Source organism: Leguminivora glycinivorella, chromosome 3 (assembly GCF_023078275.1).
Source record: "Leguminivora glycinivorella isolate SPB_JAAS2020 chromosome 3, LegGlyc_1.1, whole genome shotgun sequence".
In the NCBI taxonomy this organism is placed as follows: Eukaryota; Metazoa; Arthropoda; class Insecta; order Lepidoptera; family Tortricidae; genus Leguminivora; species Leguminivora glycinivorella.
The window spans coordinates 2,194,051-2,210,780 of record NC_062973.1 but is presented as its reverse complement, the minus strand read 5'-3'; the positions used below and the strand labels follow the sequence as shown (position 1 = coordinate 2,210,780).

The 16,730-nt window shown below is 34.3% G+C and overlaps 1 protein-coding gene across 1 annotated transcript in view; it reads left to right on the top strand.

Annotated features, from left to right (window-relative positions):
- The window catches only part of LOC125242606 (angiotensin-converting enzyme-like), a 274,968-nt gene extending 268,591 nt beyond the window's left edge, over positions 1-6,377 (top strand). The window contains exons 11-12 of the mRNA XM_048151399.1: positions 3,187-3,375; positions 5,630-6,377. Of these exons, the coding sequence (XP_048007356.1) occupies positions 3,187-3,375; positions 5,630-5,753 (313 nt within the window). The 3' untranslated portion in view covers positions 5,754-6,377. The remainder of the gene's footprint in view (positions 1-3,186; positions 3,376-5,629) is intronic.
- Positions 6,378-16,730: the final 10,353 nt, after the last annotated feature.

Genomic DNA, 16,730 nt, shown 5'->3' with positions numbered 1-16,730 from the left:
TGAAAAACGAGGGTGCGCCAAAGTTCATATAAAATTGTTATATAGATTATTGGTAGTCCGAAAATGTTTCTCATACAATTTTACATTATAACGATCATTATTTATAACAATTTTATGTTAATAACTATCGTAACTTCGAATGACTTATGTTCATAATGTCATTCATCATAAATACGTTTTATACTAATGTTTATGTTTATATACTTATTGATCATAACGATTGCGATGAATATAATTTATAGTTATATTATTGTTAACAGAACAGACATCACATGTGACAGTCCAGTTAGGTGCGACGACGAGCGTAGCGAGGAGGAGCGTGTTAGGTTGACCGTGAGCGAACCAGAAACGAATTTTTAATGTAAATTGTATATGTCACTGTAAAAGCTTCAAGCGCGCTTCTATAAATGGCACAAGTTTTTCATAGAACTTCCCCAAAACTCTTTAAATAATTTTATGATGAATGATTTTCTTAAACACAAAATTATGAATGTGATTAAATATTTATACAGAATTTATGATTAAAAATTTTCGACTAAATGATTATTATGAACAGTGATAGTAGTACTATTAATAATAATGAAACAAAATTATGATAAGTAAAATTATGAGAAATGATCATTCGGAGCACAAATCGGTATAAATAAACAACAATTTTATAACAAATATTTTTATATGAGCCAATATGGACCCGAAAAACGAGCAAGTGAAAGGATTCTATAGTTGAACCACGAGCGAAGCGAGTGGTTCGAGAATAATAGAATCCTGAACTTGGCGAGTTTTTCAACACACGAGAAGTAAAATACATTTGCACCCGTGTGTAACACAAAACTTTTCCCCTCACTATAGCGAGGAAATTACAGCGCAAAAAAACCCGTTTATCACTGCTTCCAGTAGTTCCACAGGTGGTAAATCATCTTCATCGCGAAATACAACCACTTTTATCAGTTTTAAAGCAGAAACTTTGACTATATTCAAGGTCAAATTACTTTATTCACTAGTGCATAAAATACGTTTTTACCCGCTGGTATTAAAGGACAAAACACGTGTTTCCGAGCTAGTGAGGAGAAAAAGTATTTCTTAAAACTTCTTTGAAAACGGGCCTTATGCTACAGCATAAATTTACGTCCTCATTTCTCGTGTACAAAATTTCGTACATATTTTAAATTTATTTTGAATTTTTACTGAGTAACAAAACATAACAAACGCTTCCAGGACTCACGAGGTTATATGTCTGCGGTATTGTCTGTATTTGCCCATATTACCGCGTTAAATGAACCTGCATAAAGGTTGCGACAGCAGGTAGTAATTTAGCTTGCGATATGTCTGCGCCCAAAGCAATGGTTTGGTCGGACAGTTTGTACTACTGTTTAGGTAATGTCTGACTTCCTGGTTTAAGCTTTCTTCATGATTTTGTATATTGTTAAGAAGTAAAACTGATTTTACAGCGCATATGGCGCTGTATTACGGCACTAGTGCGATAATAAGCACATCGGCACATCACCTAACTATGTCAAAGATTTTATGACCATACGATCTGTAAAACGTACGATACACGTGCGAAGTGGGAATCCGTAATTTGTGTCAATTTAATCAATTTCGGTGGGGTTTTAATTTATCGCTACTTACTAGTTTCGCATTTCTGCTCTGGTAACGTAATGTACTATTATTCAGACGTACAAAAAACAAAACAAAATTGAATTTCTTTTAGAATTTCAGATGAAAATGTCTTTATTAGCACATAAAAAAAACCTGATTTATTTTCATATGATACAAATACTGATTAAGTATTTAGGTCTCACGTTTCCTTTACTTGAGATTCTACGCAAACAATACAAAACACAGGTCCAATTTTACCAAAACCCTTTCCCAAAATATAAATTCTTATTTCTTTAATATCGAACCCAAAACATGTATCGAAACAAGAGAATCCAATCGTATTAACTGTAACCCAAGCAACGATTGCTACGTGATCCTCCGTTTTTACAGTAAATATGCCTTTACACCCTTCGAAGTAAAAAAAGACACGTTTCCTTAAGTATTTTGGTAGTCTTAGTCCCTTTTAGACTTGTCACAGGCTTTCGAATGTGCATCCAGGGAGCGTTTAAGCCAGTCTATGGCGCGAAAGGCACAGCTAAGCTTTATTAGGCCGTGTTTCAACAGCTTTGTGTTCCTGTCTTTAGAAATCCGATATCTCGACCCAGTTTTACGTTTTATGCATGCCGTTATATGGTATTGTTACGGAGTGCCGCAAGGGACAATTTTGGGGCACATTTTCTTGTTCGTGTAATGTCTTTTGGTTTTAAGTACCTTTTTTATTTTATCACAAATATTTTTATTAAAAGTTTGTGTTAGCCCCTTTGTTGTTGTATTGTTATTTGTACTAAAATTACTGAAAAACTAAAATAGATTGTATTGACCATTATAAAATTACAATGTTTAATATTCGTAGTTTAGTTTGTAGTTTAATTATAAATTAGAAACTTAATTTATGTTGCAACCTTGCGATGTTGTATTATTAGATTGATTATAGGTTGAGTCAGACCAAGCTAAGTTTGCAGCAATTTTTGGTAGCACAGTCAGAGTTAATTATAACGTTTACTTCACACTCCCAGTTTTGCGGTTCACTTATTATGTATAACATACTTTGAGCAAATACTTCGGACGCTCCATACCTAAAGTGTCCTGATGCTTTTATTTTAATAAGAACGTTATTATTTGATATTCTAACAGTCATTTATCTACTTATATTGCCGATAAAGCGGAAGGACTCTTTAGGCAATGTTTATAGTAAGTAGTCTTAATTCAAAATAGGACTTTGAATCTCATTTTAGACTAGATAAGACTTTATTTCTCATTGAAATTGTACATTATATTTTACATGTCATAATAAAATACTACCTATAGATGGTCAACCAAATCTTAACACTAACATAAGGCAGCAATAGGCCTCAGCGGTCAACTGTCTTCATAAAATGCGTGCGTTCTTAAACCTTGACGTTGGCGGAATCACCGATGGCACTTGATTGAAAATGTAGGCGCGAATGTTCAATTCTCATAGAAGATTTGGATTTCGCGCTTTTTTAGTGCCAAAATTTGGTTGACTTTTGATCTATACATTCGCTTTCATTGTACAATGTACTCGTACTATACAAAAATTTAAACCCCAAAAATTTTAATTTCCAGCCGACTGATGGAACGCGGTTCCTCCGTACCCTGGACGCAAGTTCTCCAGGAAAGCATCGGGGAGTCCCGGCTCAGCGGGGAGGCTCTTCGGGACTACTTCAGACCTCTGGAGGAGTGGCTGCGGAGCGAGAACCTTAGGACTGGGGAATATCTGGGCTGGAGTTATGATGGAGACTATTGCAAGTTTAGGTAAGTGTACCTCTTGATTTTATGGAGTATCTTTACAATCATCAGAACTACTATTATCGTGACGTTGGATAAAGTTCAAATTTTCGAAATCTCAATTTCATTACCATTTTAGATTTGTATCATCTTTAGATTTAGACAGGGTTGGGCAGTATTTCAAATACATGTATTTGAAATACTCGTTTAAAATACAAATACGTATTTTGTATTTGTATTGCAAATACTGCTTGGTTAAGTATTTTGTATTTGATATTTAAAATACCTAGACACATGTATTTAGTATTTTGTATTTGAAATACTCAAGGCTGTAAAATACATTTGCATAAAATACATTTCTGAATAGTTTTTAACTGTGTGATAGTCCGATAGTCCCTTTAGGAGACTGTGATATATTAAAAACGGCAACACTGTCAAGTGTCAACGTCAAATGTCACTGTCACTACTGTCAGTGACAAGTGTCACATCACTTTGATAGTTGATTTCGCGGTCATGACATTTTTCTTACTACTGCCACCACTCTGGATACATTCACTCGCCAACTAGACGGAACTTATCGGACAATACTTTTAGGAATTTGGTTTTTATGAAAGGGAATTCTTTATTCAATTCATAAAAACCAAGTTTCAAGCTTTTCAAGTTTCGTTTATTGGGCATTTTCAGAAATTGGGACCCAAAATTAGTGACATTTGTTAATAAAAATTAACTCCATGTCAGTTTTGTGACAACAATTAAGAATAAAATTTGTCTAAAAACCAACTTTTTTCATGTTCTAAATGTAGATTATTCCTTTAGTTTATGTAATTAACAGAAAAGCAATTTTTTTTTTGAAATTTCAAGCTTAATAAAATTGTCGTCACAAAACTGACGTCGAGTTAATTTTAATTAACATTTTTCACTAATTTTGGGTCCCAATTTTTGAAAATGCCCAATCACAGGTCATTGCTAAACCTAGTCTTGCAACGTGTTAAAATTAAGCTTATAAAATAAAGTATATTGATATTCATATAAGAAGTATGAACATTATTTGTCATTTTATCAGTAAATTCACTGATTAAATAGAAGGGGTGACATTGAAAGAAACGTTTAAATTTATTGTTAAATTCTGCGCATGCCTACCTATAAGTATTGTCCTTTAATTTCATAAGTAGACCTTGTTATCTTGGCGCGTTGATATTGTTTTTCCATAGAGTTTGAATGTTTTTTTTTTCACTACACCAACTCTTAAAGACTCTCTTTGTTCTTCGAAAACATATAGCAACATTGCAATTTCATACAAATTTTAACTTGATGTCTTAAACTTGCTGGTAGAATTTACCTAATAAATGAAATATTTTTTATTAAACGTGATATCAAATCATAACATGAATACCATCTAACTTAGGATATGACATCCTGGATATCAAGTTTAATAAACAGTAAGTATTCTAAAAAAAAGATATCAAGTTAATATTTAATATATATGAATTTACTTTTGAACTGCAAAATCGTACAACTTTCTCATCCGTAAACCTTTACCAGTTGGTGTGGTGAAAAGTATTTTGTATTTTATAACGCTATATTTTGTATTTGGTATTTGAAATACATTTTTTTAAACACTATATTTTGTATTTTGTATTTGAAATACCCGTCACCAAAGTATTTAGTATTTTATATTTGAAATACATTTCCAAATGTAATTAGTATTTTGTATTTGAAATACTATTGGCCAGTATTTTGCCCAACCCTGGATTTAGACTTATATTGACCGGGATATTAGACCGTGATTACCTTTTTGACCAATGTTATCCGTGATCATGATTCATGTAACTGCGTCGAAATATCGGGAGCTCGACAAAAATCAAAAATATAAGGTAATCACGGTCTATAACCCGGTCAATACAAGTCTAATGAAAATACCCGTGAATCATTCACAACTCTCATCTTTATATAAAAATTCTACAACGCATATTGTTTTTCTTTCCACGCATATTATTTCAAAGGACATTTTGAGGTTTTGATTAATTCACATCCGTTACACGAATTTGTCAGTGTCTGTATTACATGTTTTTATTACAACCGAATATAAAACTGAATACATATTAATAAAATAGCTTTAATCTACTACTCACTACTACTATATTCATGTCTGTATCTACTGCTACATTCATATTGGTAATTTTATGATTGCGTCACTTACTTTCTACGCAACTCGACTGCCAATATTGATGCTAGCGAGATATAAATAACGAATATATTTATAAACTTTTTTTTCTTTCAGCATTGAAACTGCAGGACTGCAAGTATACGGAGGCTTCTACAACGCTGCTAGCCGACACGACCTCACGCACTTCGCTGGATTGCTCCTCATCTCTTTCTTCACCACTGTTTTCATTCGGTGGTGATTTCGACGTTTCAACAAACATGATAGACTTTACTTCGATTTCTTTATTATCCATGTCTTCATTTGTTTATTACAACAAAATATAACACAATTTACTCTTGTTTGAATAATTTGTTACTTTATTTTTCATTCGACCGACGGTGAGTCTATAATTATAATCTCATCTTTGAGTATATTCATTATTACTTTGTTTTTCATTGTTTTTATTCATATTTTCGTGATTTATTATTTATTATGTTAGTCATACATAATGCAATACCAATGTGACATTACAGTAAATGCACTCTTTATTGACATTTTTCTTGTCAAAATGTTTGTTGTCATTTGTGTGTCAAAAAAAATATTACTGGATGTAATTAATGGTATACTCTACCCTGCGGCTTCCAGATAAAATAGATCAAATAATTTTTGATATTATTAATTAGTATTTTTTACGCTCTTTCATTTTTTTTTCTCTAATATATTATTAATGGGCATAGTAATGACATAATTATACAGTATACCTAGTTATATCAGATTAGGTATATCTGTGCAAGATTATAATTTAAAGTATTAATATAATTCAGGGTTAATAATGTACATAATAGTATGTAGTTCAGTTATTTTGTAAATAATTTTATAATATTACGAGATTTATTATATCATAGTTTATTATGTGATAATGTTGAATAGAATAATACTAAAATAAAGATGTTTTATTTCAACCATCTTCCACTCTTCCTTAAAATCGCAATTTATCACTTTCATAGAAATTCCTTATTAAGTTACATTACCAAATTTTCTCATTCCGGAATTGGCATACCATGTTAGTTACGTTTTCCAATAGCGGGGCGAACTATAATAACATGTTTACAGATATACCGACAAAGTGCACGTTTTCCCACGACTCTTTAACAAGCTTTCATGTTTAACCTAAGACAGCTGCACTGCTTCAGCAAATTAGTGTACATATAGGCTTACACTAATTTTGTCACGCGATATTTTCATCCACCTCTTTCTGTCTTTTTCTATTGCCCAAGTGATAGGACCGAGTTGAAGTTCAGAAGATGACATTATCATCAGCCAAATGACCCACATGACATATTTGATAAGAACGGTTTCACCATATTCCTCATATCCATCTTCTTTATTATTCTGGAAAAAATAAATAGTCGTATCCTTTCAGACGTTTACTGATTGATACAGAAGAAAATAACAGGTTTCTTTTTCCTTTTATTAACACGTTTAATGTAGGAAAAGGGTCTCACAACAACTTTTAGTATTCCAGCATATACAATATGTTCTGAATATAAAAAAATTAAAACACAATATTTGACAACATTTTTTTTGTTGATCAGTCACTTTGGCAAATCTCTATTCAGGTAGTTATTAAATATTTTATTATTAAAAAAAATATCTTCACAACACCATTGTCATGTACCATTATCAGGGTCTCCATTATTAATGTTATACCTCGCACAACGTCATATTGCTCAATGATTAACACATTTTGTTTTGACTATAAATATTTATTTATAAGCATGCATCAATTCAATTACAAACATTATAAATGAAAGTATCAAACCTATGCTTAAAATACTAAACGGTACAGCAAAATCTTTTAATTTTAAACTACTTATCTCGAATACCCCATAAATATTCGCATCTGCGACAGTATCTATCATATGAATTTTTTTAGCAACATCAACAAAACCGGCATCAACCAGGTGCAATATTTTAAGCTGAAAATCTTTTAAAAGTGGAAAACCGCGTTTAAGAAATACTGCATAAATCGCGTTGTACAATTTTTCCTTCATCAGATGTACTTGTTGCTTCTTTGTCGGGTTCTTAGTTATCCACCAAAGATATCGGTAGTAGTGTGTAACTGTGTATTTATTCTGCGTTTTTGCTACCATATCCATGGACAAGTCAGCAGTTTCACAACCCAGTGTTTCTAGATACTCTCCATTTATAATAGGAACTTTACCAGAATTCAACATAAAAGGAGCAATGTCCAACGCGAAACATGGCGTGAAGTTATAATCGTATAAAGACATGTATTCATTCAATTGTGGGTTGCTGGTGCGGTAGGTAGTAAAACTTGTTAGCTTAGTTTGGTAAAAACAATTTACTAGAAACACAAACCATATCCATTGGACGATAATTAAGTTTTTAATTTTTTGTCCTTTGAGTCTTAATCTAATATTTTGTGTACAATTCCCAAATAAATTAAGAAGTTCAGAAGATATATTATTATTAGGGTATGCAAAAACCGGTTAACTTAAAAAACCGGTTAATAACCGAGACTTTTCCTTCAAAACCGGTTAACCGGTTATTAACCGGTTTTGAGGATTTTTGGTAAATGGCCGTACTACGCTATAATTACCATTACCTTTAAGAATTCTGATGATGATATCGTAGCAGGTATTACTTGCACGATGAAGATCATTTTTATCCAGTTTTTGGAAATTTGGTAAATGCGGAAATTGCTAAAAAAAGGCTTGTGTGGTTTGAATGTGATTCGACAGTTGCGTTTTCTAGGCATGTCGCGAAGGACTACAGCTCCCAGAGCCCAAAGTAATACAAGCAATTGATGTAAGAAAACCAAGATCTCCATTTTACCTTTCTTTTAAAAAATATAGTTAAATATACGGTAGACTCCGGTTACAACGACGCTCAAAGGACCGCTGATATTACGTCGTACTAACCAGATGTCGTACAAAACAAATTTCATTTCTTTTAATTAAAAGTAATATCTACATCTCTATTACTAAAACATTTCAATCAATAGGTTTATTTACAGGGTATTATTATCATCATAGTATTAATACCTTATTTTATTGTGACTTGTTTAGTTAGAAAAGTCCTTCTTAGTATGCGTGCTTGCTCATCATTTGTAAGTAAAGCTAGTTTATACGCAATCGAAAAATACAAATTGGGTTCTATTTAGCTTATAATATTAGACCCGAGGCGAACAAATTGTTAAAATTTTAACTGCAATACTCCAAAAAGTTACTTGGCCACAATGTAATCTTGCTACTTGTTGTAGGCAAGACTGGGGGCCGTGCTCGGGTGGAAGTAGCCTTGTTTCCTCAATTTACTAGTAAAACTAAAAACGTTGTCGCTCGTCGTTGCAACCGGACTTGACGGACGGATTCTGTGTAAAATGTGTCGTAAAAAGCGGCTGGTCGTTCAAATCGGAGTCGTAATAAACGGATGTACTTTCATAGTATCACATACGAAAACCAAATAAATACCTGTGCTTATGTCGTTGTAAGAGGCTGGACGTTAGGTCTATGCGGAGTCGAAATATACTAACTGCACTGTACTGTATTGTATAAAATGTGTAATTGAGTAGACTCGGGACAGTCGGGACTCATTAGGATTCCGTAGTCAACTAGGAACCCTTATAGTTTCGCCATGTCTGTCTGTCCGTCCGTCCGTCCGTCCGCGGATAATCTCAGTGACCATTAGCACTAGAAAGCTGAAATTTGGTACCAATATGTATATCAATCACGCCGATAAAGTGGTAAAATAAAAAGTGGAAAAAAATGCTTTGTTAGGGTACCCCCCTACATGTAAAATGGGGACTGATTTTTTTTTCATTGCAACCCCAACGTGTGATATATTGTTGGATAGGTATGGTAGGAAAAAAAGTGTGTCCCCCCCCCCTCTAACTTTTGAACCATATGTTTAAAAAATGTGAAAAAAATCACAAAAGTACAACTTTATAAAGACTTTTTAGGAAAATTGTTTTGAACTTGATAGGTTCAGTAGTTTTTGAGAAAAATACGGAAAACTACGGAACCCTACACTGAGCGTAGCCCGACACGCTCTTGGCCGGTTTTTTTAAAATAAAATCATTACAGATAATAATGTTGTCAATGAAAAGTAATGAATAAATCTTTATTATTACAAAACATTAAATAATTACGTATTTTTGAACCTTTTAATGCCGAATTTTCCAAATTTTGAGAAATAAATACAGTTTCGGTTATTAACCGGTTAGAGACTATAAAAACCGGTTTTTAACAGAGGCCAAAAAGTCTCGGTTAACCGGTTTTTCGGTTAACCGGTTAACCGGTTTGCACACCCTAATTATTATAAAGTACTACTGAGTTTTCATATTTATGACTTAAAAGAATAAATGAAGAGACTAAGAACATGAATAGTATTAATAGCCAAACAAGGGGTTTAAATACTTTGTAAATGATTTTCCATCGTTCCACAAGACCAGCACTGGGAGTGACGGTGACAAAACTATCTTCAAATGCAAAGTGGGTCCAAATATAGTCAAAGAACTGCGCTCTGTTACTATTCAAGGCAAAGGCCCCAATCACCACATCCACTTCATTTTCATACAATTTTTGTAATAATCCAGTAACAGTGTTATTTACAGATACGTGACCAAATTCAGATTCGGGAAAAAATATATAATTTAAAGAAATATTTTCCGTATCGGCTAAAATATCTAAAAAGAATATTTCTATTCCAGTAGCGGTTTTATAATTTGGATCTATATCCGATATTACTATCGGTGGATAATTATGAGTTGCTACTTGTAAAACACAGTTCTTAAGGATACGAATGTCATGTTCACGCATCGAGTCCATAATATCTGATGTCTTAACTTTATTGCAATCACTTATTTTAATTGACTTATTATAATTTCTTCCACAGCCGCCTTCTGCATATGGAAAATAGGAATATACTGATGAATAATCATTTGTCTCTTTGAGAATAATAACGGTGTGTATAATATGGTACTTCCATAATGTGTAAAATATTTGTGTAACATTATCTTTTGTAGTATCTGCAATTATGATGATGAATAAGGCTTCTGGTTTGCGGTATCTATCCATGTGCATAACGTGAATCAGATTTTGTAAATATGATAGGTTTTGACCCAATATTATAAAAATGTTGGGTGATGTAGGGACAGGTACGGCAGCATCCTTTACGTATAGTTTGACGTTGTTGGTTCCGTGAATCCGCGCTATCAACTCAGTGGTGACAATGTCATTGTTAATGACAACTATATCTGAGTCGAATAAAGATTTTGCCGCTATAATGTCCACAACACATTGTTCCACTAATTTGAATTCTTGTATTTCCGGAGCATCTATATATCCAATGGCGACATTAGTATAAACTGTATAAATAAAATAATACATGACTATTTTGAAAGGCATGACTGAATGGTGTGACTCCGTTAATGGTACTAAGCCACAACCCTGTGTGACTGTAATTATGATAATAACTGTCAGATAACGTAATACGTGACATAAAGTGATGCGGTAAAAAATAACTTAAATAATGTCCATGTGACAACGCTACAAACCAAACTATCGACCACCTGATTAAATACTGTCCCAGATACACGTATGCCAGATGCGTCCACGAGACTATCTGTGGAAAATATCAAAATATTCAACCCTACAATATAAAACAGTTAACCGACAAAGAAGAAACACTAGCCTCATTTATTAGTTACACCAAATATATAATAGATACCCTAAAAACCTTTAACAAAACATAACCAAATCCCTTATTACCTACCTGACCTGACCACCTTATCAGATCTAACCTATATAAAGCACCACTACAAAACACAATAAAACCAGCCGTTACCAATGAAAGAGCAACCGGCCGCCCGTATCTCTAGCGAGGACCGATTGACTCTCAACAATGACTAAAATAAAAAAAAAAAAAAAAATGGACATTCCATGGCCTCTCACGCGTTCGAAGTACTAGAGGGATCACTAATATTTAAGCTGTTGGTCACTTCACAATAAAAACGTTTGTTATTAAACTAATAAATTATTTTGTATGATCGAAGAGTATGACAGACTTAATGACAAACATTGAAGGTCGATCTAATTAGTTACACGTGCATAGAAAAGTACAGTCAGCAATAAATACTTGTACCAAACATTTTTCCAAAAACTATATTTATTCACAAAACGAAATAGAATAAAATATAATCACTTTATTGACAAACTGTGTACAAAAAATAACAGGTATGTATACTGTATAAATAAAGTCCCACCAGTTACCCGACATGGGTGTGCAATGTACAACTTATATCTGCTTATTATCTATATAGGCTATAATTGCCTCCAAGTCAAATCACCTTCTTTTTTTTTATACCACGTCGGTGGCAAACAGGTATACGGCCCGCCTGATGGAAAGCGGTCACCGCAACCTATGGACGCCCGCAACTCAAGGGGGTGTCACGTGCGCGTTGCCGACCCATTAGAAACTTGTACACTCCTTTTTTGAAGGACCCCATACTGTAGTTCATCGGGAATACCTCGACAGGGAGCTCATTCCACAGCCGGAGCGTTCGTGGGAGAAAATTCCTCTAAAACCGTACAAGAACTGTTAAAACGAATTTGAACGACTTGCTATTATGGAATTAATATAAAATCGAATTGAGTGACGTCACGGTCAATTCAGTTCCTTTATATATTTCTACCAGACTATATAAATTGGATTTAAAAATAACTTCTGTCCATGTTTTTCTTATCTGATGCTTTATTTCGTGCATGGTATAAAATATTTTTCCCCTCACTAGCTCGGAAACACGTGTTTTGTCCTTTAATACCAGCGGGTAAAAACGCATTTTATCCACTAGTGGGTAAAGTAATTTGACCTTGAATAAAGTCAAATTAACTGCTTTAAAATTGATAAAAGTAGATGAAACTAGTAATAAAGATGATTTACCACCTGTGGAACTACTGGAAGCAGTGATAAACGCATTTGTTGCGTTGTAGTTTCCTCGCTATAGTGAGGGGAAAAGTTTTGTGTTACACTCGGGTGCAAATGTATTTTACTTCTCGTGTGTTAAAAAACTCGCAAGTTCAGGATTCTATTTTCGAACCACTCGCTTCGCTCGTGGTTCAACTACAGAATCCTTACACTTCCTCGTTTTTCAATTCCACACTCGGCGTTAAAATACAACTTTGCCCCCTTGTATAACAAATAACTATTTCACCACACCAACTGGTAAAGGCTTTCTTTGCTATTCGAAAACAGATAGCAAAATTGCATTTTATCCACAAGGGGGCAAAGTAATTTCATACAAATTTTAACTCGATGTCGTAATCTGGCTGCTAGATTTTACCTATAAATGATGATTTTTAATCATAAATATTGAAGAAATTGATGGATTTGATGTATTTTGATGTTTTATAGTCAGTATTTTGTTCGTGTTGGTTGGTGTGGTGAAAAATTTTGTGTTTCACTCGGTGGCAAAGTTTGTTTAACCTTCGTGCCTTGATACCCTCGCAACGCTCAAGATTCTACTTTTTGAATCACTCGCTACGCTCGTGGTTGAATATTGGAATCTTTCGCTTGCTCAGGTATCAATATTGGCACGTGCGGTTAAACAACTATTTTGCCCCCTTGTAAAACAAATAACTATTATTTTAAGAACAGTCAAGTTCCCTACTAACTTTTATTACATTTCCTTAAATAGGTACCTAAGGCCGTTTTTACATTATCCGATCCGATATCGGATGTCGGACCGACATCCTACATCCGATAAATGCTTCCGATAGTGTCGGATCGGATGTCGGTCCGATAAAACACATTGTTCCAAATCAATGAAGTATGATTTTGTATCAAAAAATATTTAAAAAATGTTTTATATTTATGTAATAATTATAAGCACTATATCCTTAATATTATATTGTAAAATTAAAATAACGAGCATAAAAAATACTCAGACTACTCAAGAGTGTCAGGCAAAATAAATAATTTTACATTCAACTATATCTACTAAAAGATGAAAAAACTAGTATCCGCAATTCGGACCGATGCATTACAACCTTCTTTTTTCCATGGAAATTGTCAACTATTTTGAATTTCGATCATTAGCAGCTGTTTAATAGACGCCATTTTTGTCACGCATACTACTACAAACGTATACATACATTATATACGCACACAAACAAATATTATCGGCCGACAACTGGCGGTAGGTCCGGCATGCCAAAAAATGCCGGAAGCGTCCTGCCGATATCGGCAGTTCGATGGTGCCTCGGACAAAAACTGTTGTAGGAAAGTGCCATCGGCATTAAATCCGCAATTTTTGCGTTTTATATAGTTTTTTAGTAATAGTGATCTATTAACACTTTCGAAACCGGGCTCTACGCGGCGCTACGACATTTTCGCTACATACGGGGAAACCCATGTAATCGGCTACGCTTCTACGAGCGGTGTGCCCGACAGTCGGGTTCTTGGTAGCGAAAGTGTTAAATACATAAATGAAGACCTGCACGGGTAGCATGGTCGCGCGATAGACGATAAAATATCAGGCCGTCCCTATCTCACTATTATTAAGTGCGATAGGGACGGCCAGATGTTTTATCATTTATCGCGCGACCATAATTGCCTGCCTGGAAGCGCATAAATCTTACATTTTACATCCTTCCTACATCCGATATCGGATCGGATAATGTGAAAACGGCCTAAACTATTATAATTATCTCATAACATAAGACTGATCCCGTGATTCGTTCACTGATCGATGAGTGAACAAATTGGATTAGTTTTATGACCCGCCCAATAACAATATGCGGGCAATTTATTCACGACCCTTCCGAGAGTCACTTTAAATAAGCTTTAAGTATCATGATATGCTACATACCTTATACACTATGTAACATAATTGCCGAAGATAAATCCTACGGCATATACATTACCTTCTATAGTACCTTTAATTTTCATGGTATTTATTTAAAAAAAAACCGGCCAAGAGCGTGTCGGGCCACGCTCAGTGTAGGGTTCCGTAGTTTTCCTCAAAAACTACTGAACCTATCGAGTTCAAAACAATTTTCCTAGAAAGTCTACTTTTGTGATTTTTTTCATAATTTTCAAACATATGGTTCAAAAGTTAGAGGGGGGGACGCACTTTTTTTTCCTTTAGGAGCGATTATTTCCAAAAATATTAACATTATCAAAAAAACAATCTTAGTACACCCTTATTCATTTTTAAATACCTATCCAACAATATATCACACATTGAGTTTGGAATGAAAAAAAAATTCAGCCCCCACTTTACATGTAGGGGGGGTACCCTAATTTAAAAAAAATTCCCATTTTTTATTTTTGCACTTTGTTGGCGTGATTGATATACGTATTGATACCAAATCTCAGCTTTCTAGTGCTAATGGTTACTGAGATTATCCGCGGACGGACGGACGGACAGACAGACATGGCGAAACTATAAGGGTTCCTAGTTGACTACGGAACCCTAAAAAGAAAGTGGTATTCGTAACCGCTATTCGATACCGGTTATGCTCTTAAATGGATCACCAGCATTAATGTTACATCCTGTACAATGATTGTAACAAAAGTTTGAACACGTGTAAGTAAGAGAATATTGTGTAATGTTCCGACAAATACGGGACAACAAATATTTCCAGGTCTCGGTTTCAAATGAAGCGCTGGTGGCCTAGCGGTAAGAGCGTGCGACTTACAATTCGGAGGTTGCGGGTTCGAACCCCGGCTCGTACCAATGAGATTTTCGAAACTTATGTGCGAAATGGTCTTGAAATGAATCTTCAAAAAACAAAAGTAATGACAAATCATGTAGAAAGAGACATAATTATTCATAGAAAACACTAAGTTGGACTACGTAAAGGAATACATTTATTTAGGGAAGCAAATATCCTTTAGACCAGATAATAACACGGAAGAAGTAGAGAGGCGGGTAAGTAAGTTCGTGCCTTGATACCCTCGCAACACTCAAGATTCCACTTCTTGAATATTGGAATCTTTCGTTTGCTCAGGTATCAATATTGGCACGTGCGGTTAAACAACTACTTTGCCCTCTTGTAAAACAAATAAATATTTCCGTTCATCATTTGCGTGCCCTTCTCATTTGGGCACGCCGCAGTATAAATAAATAAATAAATATAATTAAATAAATAAATAATAAATAAATATTATAGGACATTCTTACACAGATTGACTGAGGCCCACGGTAAGCTCAAGAAGGCTTGTGTTGTGGGTACTCAGACAACGATATATATAATATATAAATACTTATATACATAGAAAACATCCATGACTCAGGAACAAATATCTGTGCTCATCACACAAATAAATGCCCTTACCGGGATTCGAACCCGGGACCGCGGCGAAGCAGGTAGGGTCACTACCGACTGAGCCAAACCGGTCGTCAATAAAATATGTATTAGTGATAACGTCATTCATTTTAACGTTAACATCACAGTATGACATCTTTCAAACGTAATTACTTCCCACAAACTCAATCAATAACGTCAATTTTGCTGTCTTCCATCAAATGAACATTAACAAAATAAATACTATTTCTCATTAAAGCGTAAACGTAGCGTCAAATTTCAATGGCGTAAACATAAACACAACTAATTGCTCTTTTAATATACGCTAGCAAAGTAAACACACGGATAAACAAGATAGATACTGCCAAAATAAAACGTGCATAGTTATTGACCTTCACTTTTATTGGTGTGTGGAGAGACGGCCAATTCTGATTTTAAAACTGTTATGGTATTTGACGAATGGTCTGGCGCAGTCAGTAGTGACCCTGCCTGCTGCGCCGCGGTCCCGGGTTCGAATCCCGGTATGGGCATTTATTTGTGTGATGAGCACAGATATTTGTTCCTGAGTCATGGATGTTTTCTATGTATATAAGTATTTATATATTGTATATATCGTTGTCTGAGTACCCACAACACAAGCCTTCTTGAGCTTACCGTGGGCCTCAGTCAATCTGAGTAAGAATGTCCTATAATATTTATTTTATTTATTTATTTTATTTATTTTTTAATAATAAGTTCTGATATTGAAAATTGTTGAAAGCCAGATATTGCACCAGGACGCGAAATAAAAAATAAAAGTTTATGTCAATATTATTAATATTATTTATTTCAAGCCAATTATTGCTCAGTACCAATTATTACTGCACGAGGCCATGCTCCTGGCGAGGAATAGACGCCTATGGTGG